Source organism: Tupaia chinensis, unplaced genomic scaffold, assembly GCF_000334495.1.
Source record: "Tupaia chinensis unplaced genomic scaffold, TupChi_1.0 Scaffold144756_1, whole genome shotgun sequence".
Taxonomy (NCBI): domain Eukaryota; kingdom Metazoa; phylum Chordata; class Mammalia; order Scandentia; family Tupaiidae; genus Tupaia; species Tupaia belangeri.
Window position 1 is genome coordinate 95,042 of NW_006204616.1, and position 7,511 is coordinate 102,552.

The 7,511-nt window shown below is 47.3% G+C and overlaps 1 protein-coding gene across 1 annotated transcript in view; it reads left to right on the plus strand.

Moving 5' to 3' along the window:
- GPR173 (G protein-coupled receptor 173) overlaps positions 1-6,654 on the plus strand; it is a 45,811-nt gene extending 39,157 nt beyond the window's left edge. Inside the window, exon 2 of the mRNA XM_006167421.3 lies at positions 2,893-6,654. Coding sequence (XP_006167483.1) covers positions 2,990-4,111 — 1,122 coding nt within the window. The 5' untranslated portion in view covers positions 2,893-2,989 and the 3' untranslated portion in view covers positions 4,112-6,654. The remainder of the gene's footprint in view (positions 1-2,892) is intronic.
- The last annotated feature ends 857 nt before the right edge of the window (positions 6,655-7,511 follow it).

A 7,511-nucleotide genomic window follows, 5' to 3' on the forward strand; every position in this document is an offset into this window, starting at 1 on the left:
CTTTTTTTAAAAAAAATCTTTTTGTGCCCCCAGCCGGTGGCATAGTGATTCATCGCTGGACTCCCACATGGCTGAATGGGGTTTGAGTCCCAGTCCCAGCTACCCAGTAGCTTGAAATTCATGCCTAGTATGTATGCATGTGTGCCCGAGATTCCAGGAGGAGAATGGAAGAGAAGGGCTTGCAGCATGACTATCCTCCTAGGGGTGATTTCTCACTTTCCTTCTGTCTCTCTCTCTCTCCAGCAAACACACACAACCTAAGGTAAAAAACTCTTTAAAAATAAATAAATTATTATTTTATTTATTCTGTGAATGAGATAGTGAAGTGTCTCTAACTATCATGATTCACCCTCTCCCCTCAGCCAGCCCCAGATCATGAGTGTGCATGTGTGCCTGGTATACTCTGGAAGGCCTCCGGCTATAAACCAGAAACCTTCTCATGTTGCCCTGTATAGTGTCACGTTTTACTGCTGTGCCACCATCTGGCCCGAATCCAACAGTAAGCTTGAGCTCCTCTAGTTTCTGTCCGAGTTGCCTGGCTGCCTTCCCACTGGCACCTACTGTTACCTTTTCACATGTCCACACTGCCTGTAGCATAGAGCAGGTTTCCTATTTCCCACAAGGCTTTGCTGTCTGCTCCCACTGCCAGATGCATTTCCGAGGACATTCTTGCTACAAATCCTACCTTGATGCTCCAGGGAGCCATCTCTGACCTACTAGTCCATTAGTTCCTTGGTCAATTAATTTGAGACATTTTCCCTGAGAGTCAACTGTGTACTATGTAGTGCTCTTCTAGAGGAGATTGAGTGAGTCTGTAAACCTGACCCTTTTATAAGCTTTTCTTTTAATGGGATGAGGGAGGCATGCAACCAAATTTTAAAATAAACTATAGAGTATATTAGAAGAGAGAAATTCTGGGTGCAAAAGTAAAGAAGGAGGGGGAGACTTGGAGGTGCAATTATCTCTCACCTGGATACCTGCAAGGGCTTCCTGACTAGGCTCCCTATTTCTGTCTTTCCCCGGGTGATGTGTCCTCCTCACTGCAGTGAGCAGTATCCTGTTCAAGCCGAAGTCATATTATGTCTGGCCACTTCTCAAAATTCTCTCACAATTTTCACATTATTCAAAGTCCTTTCCATGGCCTCCATGATCTGACTTAGCTGTCTTTCTGACCTCACCTCCTACCACTTTCCCCTTGGTCATTCTGTTTCATCGCAGTGGTTTTCTTGCTTTTTCTCAAACATGCCACATATAGTCTCACCCCAGAGCACCTTTGCCCTGGCTGTTTCCCCTGCCTAGACTTCTCCCAAATATCCACATGGCTCACTCTCTCACCTCCTGCAGAAGGACACCTCTTCAGTGAAGCCTTCCCTGTCCACCTCATTTAAAACTGCAATACCTCCTCCACCCTTAGCATCTCCTGTTCCCCTTCCCTCCTTTGTGTTTCTTCTTAGGAATTTGTAATTATCTGGCACACTGTGTCTCTTCCTTATTATCTAGAATGTCAGCTCTGCAAGGGCAGGGACCTCTCTCTGTGTTTTACCACTGTGTCCTCAATACCTAGAACAGTGCCTGGTACATAATAGATGCTCAATAATTTTTTTCAATGAATGAATGAATATGCACAAGCATACCTACATCTTCATATTCACATATACTCCCTATCTCACCCAGAATAAAAGCCAAAGTCCTTATCATGGTCCACAGCCTTATATAAGTTGGCCCTGGACATCACTGTGACCTCACTTCCTACCACTATCTCCCTCTGTTGCACCATTCTGGACACACTAAATCTTCCTGCTGTTTCTTGAGCATGCTAAGCACATTCCTGACCATGAATAAAGAAATCTATTTAATGAGTGGCTACTAGGAATTGAAAAAAAAAAAAAAAAAACACATGGACCCAGCAGGTGGAGTGGTGGCTAAGGGTGCTAGACTACCACATGGTTGACCACGATTCAAGTCCCAGACCTGGTTACTTGTTTTCTCACTTTCCCTCTCTCTCTCTCTCTCATTCTGTCCCTTTCTGGTCAAATGAAACTAAATGAATAAATAAATAAGTAAAGTCAAATAAAATAATTTTTTAAAAAAACACAAAAAATGGGACCAGCAGGTGGTATGGTGGATAAGGCACTGGACACTCCCACATGACTGACCACGGTTCGAGTCCTGAATCTGGTGGCTTGCTTTCTCACTTCCTCTCTTTCTCTGTGTTTCTATCTGGCCAAATTAAAATAAATGAATGAATAAATAAAATTAAATAAATAATTCTTTAAAATAAAAAATTAAAAAACAAAAAATATAAAATAGAGTAGTAAAAAATACAGTACATTACACATAGGATCAGTACTGTTTGGTATCACTTTTGACCAAATTGTGTGTGTGTATGTGTGTACTGGCTTGTGATGTAAAGTGTATTTTTTACAATGGGTAGCAGTCACAGCCCTAGGGCTTTGCAAAGTGGAAAAAGAACCACGCCAACATCTTCACCCCACAAACTCACCAATGGAGGAAATAAGTAACCAAGGAAATCCAGAGAGATGAAGCATGAAACATTTACATCCAGCAAGGAGGGAATAGGAGTAGGATTGGGCCAGGGGAGGAAATAAGAGGAAGGGCTCATAGACACACTAATCCTGTCATTTCTGTTTCTCCTTCACCTTTTCTTTTGATTTGTTTTTCACACTCTCTCTTTCCTTTCTCCCTCTCTTTACTCTAATTCTCTCGATTCCTGTGTTAATTTCTATCCATTTATATTGTTGTTGCCAATTTTCTATCTTTGTTTTGTCTTTCCACTCTGTTTCTGTGTGTCTGTATGTGTTTCTCTCTTTCTCCTATCTTCATCTCTCTGTCTCTCTGTGTCTGTGTCTCTCCCATTGTCCCCATCCGTAGGTGCAGCTCAGCAGGACAACTGATGGAGTCCCCCAAGGCCCATCGAATATCAGACTGGCTGGCCCCATAGGGTTGGGAGTAGCCCCTGACCCTCAGTATGGCCAACACCACTGGAGAGCCTCAGGAGGTGAGCGGCGCACTGTCCCCGCCATCAGCATCAGCTTATGTGAAGTTGGTACTGCTGGGATTGATCATGTGCGTGAGCCTGGCAGGCAACGCCATCTTGTCCCTGCTGGTGCTTAAGGAGCGTGCCCTGCACAAGGCTCCTTACTACTTTCTGCTGGACCTGTGCCTAGCCGGTGGCATACGTTCTGCTGTCTGTTTCCCCTTTGTACTGGCTTCTGTGCGCCACGGCTCCTCATGGACCTTCAGTGCGCTCAGCTGCAAGATTGTGGCCTTTATGGCTGTGCTCTTCTGCTTCCATGCAGCCTTCATGCTGTTCTGCATCAGCGTCACCCGCTACATGGCCATCGCCCACCACCGCTTCTACGCCAAGCGCATGACACTCTGGACATGCGCAGCTGTCATCTGCATGGCCTGGACCCTGTCTGTGGCCATGGCCTTCCCACCCGTCTTTGACGTGGGCACCTACAAGTTCATCCGGGAGGAGGACCAGTGCATCTTTGAGCATCGCTACTTCAAGGCCAATGACACACTGGGCTTCATGCTTATGTTGGCTGTACTCATGGCAGCCACACATGCTGTCTACGGCAAGCTGCTCCTCTTTGAATATCGGCACCGCAAGATGAAGCCAGTGCAGATGGTACCAGCCATCAGCCAGAACTGGACATTCCATGGCCCCGGGGCCACTGGCCAGGCTGCTGCCAACTGGATCGCTGGCTTTGGCCGTGGGCCCATGCCACCAACCCTGCTGGGTATCCGGCAGAATGGGCACGCAGCCAGCCGGCGGCTGCTGGGCATGGACGAGGTCAAGGGTGAAAAGCAGCTAGGCCGCATGTTCTACGCAATCACACTGCTATTCCTGCTCCTCTGGTCACCCTACATTGTGGCCTGCTACTGGCGAGTATTTGTGAAGGCCTGTGCTGTGCCCCATCGCTACCTGGCCACTGCTGTTTGGATGAGCTTTGCCCAGGCTGCTGTCAACCCGATCGTCTGCTTCCTACTGAATAAGGACCTCAAGAAGTGCCTGAGGACTCATGCCCCCTGCTGGGGCACAGGAGGTGCCCCGGCTCCCAGAGAACCCTACTGTGTCATGTAAAGCAGGCTGGTAGGCAAACAGGCAGGGAGAAGGTTGTGGCCACCACGATGGGGCCAACTGCAAGGGAGAGGTCGGGCCCCATACAGGAGCTTTCCTTTCTGAGCTCCAGCTCCAGCCCATCAAAGCACCCATAATCTAGGCACCTTTGCCAACACTTCCCCAGGGTGGGCGACTGGGAAAGAGGCATTTTTAGTTTTGTGGAGCCTGTCTCCACTGCCTCCTTCTCCACTTCTACAATTTCATTCTCCTCTCTCTCATTCAGAAAAAGAAAACAAAACTGAAAATGTAGGTTTTTCTACTAACAGCTAAGGAGACAGGCTTTCTTGCTTTAATGTCTTTCCTGACATTGCCCAAAAGGGGGAATTTGTCCTGTAAAATAGACTTCCAGAGCTCTTATTGCCCCCTCTGCTCCCTAGTACCTTCCCCTTCCAAGTCCTTTAGCAAGGCCTGGATATTTAGGGGAGACACTAATCCAAGGCTGCTGACAAGGGGGTGCTGGGTTCCCAGGGAGTGGGGATATTTAATTGCTATGTTGGGTACAGCATTGTTTTAGGCTAACCCTGGTCCTGAGCCCAGTCTCCTCTCCCTTCCCACCATTTCCAGACCATTCAGTGTTTCTTGAGCATCTGTTTGAAAAGCCAAGAGAGTAGGAAGAGAGGCCTCTGGGTGGGCCCAGGCTAGGTGAATTCAAACCCCAAATCTCTCCTGGATTCACTACTCTTCTGAAGGTATAAATTCTTTTAGGGCCTTGGTAACTGATAGTGGTACCAATTCCAAGGCACTGTGGACTCGAGTCCATTCCTAGCTGACCTCTTTTTGTCCCCCTCCAGCCCCTTCTTGGCAGACCTTGGGCTCTGGGCTCTTAGCCTCTCACGTCCTTCCTCCCAACAACCCTCCTCCTCCCTCCCTCCGCCCTTATCTACACCCAATGTGGAGCAGACTGCCACCAGATTCCCCAGTTGGAAGATCCCAAGCCCTCCTCCCAGGGTCAGGGTACACTCTGGGCTTACTTCAAGGCCAGTTCTGTGGACTGGTGAGCCAAGCTGGCACTCCTTTGCCTAGTCTTGCCCAGATCCTCTGTCCCACTTTCATTTCCCAGGAAATGGGGGACAGGCAGCTGTATTTATCCACCTACTTCCCCTTCCCTTTAGAAGCCCCTGTCCTAAGTTCCCTCCGTACCCCAACACAACCCCAGAACTGGGGAAGCCTTGATTTAAATGGAATTGGGAGGGCACTCTAGGCAGGAGAGACATTAACAATCCTGGCTGTGGGGTGGCCCTGGAAAGGCAGGCCAGAGTGGCTGAGAGGCTGGCAGTGGGGGACCTGTTCTCTCAGTGATAGTGATGGGGGTGCCTTTCCAAAGGGGTGGGGTGGGAAGACCAAGGGGGTGGGGGGTAGATAGGGTGCATTCAGGAGGGTTTTCTTCCATTTCTTTTTTCTAACTGCCTGGATTCACCATTGGATTTTGTAAATGGAAAAACTGAAATGAACAATGCTATATTGGATGTTTTCTCTTTCTGACTGTGTGTCTGTGTCTGTGTCCTGTCTGCGTGACCACCTGTGGGATGTAGGATTGAGTGAGACAGTGTGTGTCTGTGTGACTTGCTTTGGGGAGGCACCCCTGAGGAAAACTTGCCTGGTGCACACTGAGCAAATGCCTTTATGTGAAGACACATACAGTGCATGCACATACACACACACACACACACACACACACACACACACTTAGCTGAGAGGAGAAGAACCAGAGTCTGTGCCTACAACAGGAAATAGAGTGGTTGGGAAATAGAACATGGAAGCTGCACATATGTATGTAGCAAGAGGGTAGATTCCTAAGATCGTCCTCCCTCAGCCTAGGCTGTGAGCATTGAGTAGAGGGAAAGGGTACTCGAGAACCCCATCTTCTCCCAAAAGCCTGGAGCCCCAGGTACTATTCCAAGCCAGGGTCCTTCTCAAAACTCTTAAAAGGTGTTTTTGAAATTGCACTACCATCTAAGAATGTGGACTTAGAATTGGGGATCAAATGCAGGGAAACCTGATGCAGTTAGGAAATGTCATCCTCCTTGCACTCAAATTAATGGCTTCTGTGGAGACTGCTCAGTATGGGTTAGGAGCCCTTCCTAAGGCTCCACTGTAAGTAGCAGGGACTTTGGTTATCTCTGACTAAATTCAGAGGGAGAGATGTCAGAAAGGTGGGGAAGGCAAAAAAAAAAAAAAAAAAAAAGCCTGGGAAGTCTCCCCAGCCAGCCTGCTCCCTGGGCACTAAATTTACTATCCATTTATTTATTCTCTCAAGTGCACAGAATTGAGTTGACTGTAGTCCATAGTTCTTGGCACACTATATCATCATTGGTCCACGAGAGGCCCTTTATTCTTTTGGTTTCATTTTGTCCCCTCCATCACCCATCCCCAATATCATTGTATCCTTCTCACACAGGCACCCACTCTCATGTATTTAACGTATGTCCTTTGAATCCACCCTCCATGAGTTTATTTACATATATGTGTATCTGTGAAAAATATGTAGTATTGTTGTGTGTTTTAATTTACATAAATAATATTGTACTATAAATCTTTTTGTTTCTTTTTTCACTCAACATCCTGTTTTTTGGGAGATCCAGCCATGTAGCTGTATATAGATCTAATTCATTCTCTAGTGGGCCATCTTAAACATACATCATATTTTTCTTATTATTCCCCCAGTGATGGACCCGTAGGTTGCCCCGAATTCAACAAAGTTGCAGTGGGAAGTTACCTACACCTCTCTTTAGGGACACCTAATTCAGAGAGGAAACTGAAACTTCAAAAAGGGCAGCGATTTGGGTAGGGTTATAAAATGATGCACACACTCATGATGTGAATCCCAGAACCAAAGTCAGAACTTGACCATCATACCTCACAAAAGACCATCTATCTCTGCCCTCCTCCCCCCAACAAAAATTTTAAAATAAGATTATAAAGAACATATAATGGGGAAATGAAGGAGAGGGCAAAAATGTTTAGTGGATGGAGACATAGAAGTCCTGGATAAATCTAGCAGATAAGCTGACTCACAGTCATTTTTATGACGCAGGGGGAAGCTTCTTGTTTTGTGTGTGATTATTATTTCTAGAGTTATTTTGCAGAAATGGAAAACGCCACGTCAAAATTTGGCCCCCAAACCGAAGGTCCTGGGTGTTTAAAATGCAGGTGCGCCTAGGAAGCCAGAGCCCAAAGGGCTATGGTGGAGTTCACCTCACGGGTGGAGGAAGAGTCACCGGTGGGGGGAGAGGGGGGCTAAAGCAGGGGGTGGGAAAGGGCCTCCTGGGAGACAGAAGTAGGAGCTGGAGGAAAGAGCAGATTTAAGAAGTGCGTAGCTGCTGAGGGGAATGGGAGGAGGGAACGACAGCGAGGCTCCCCC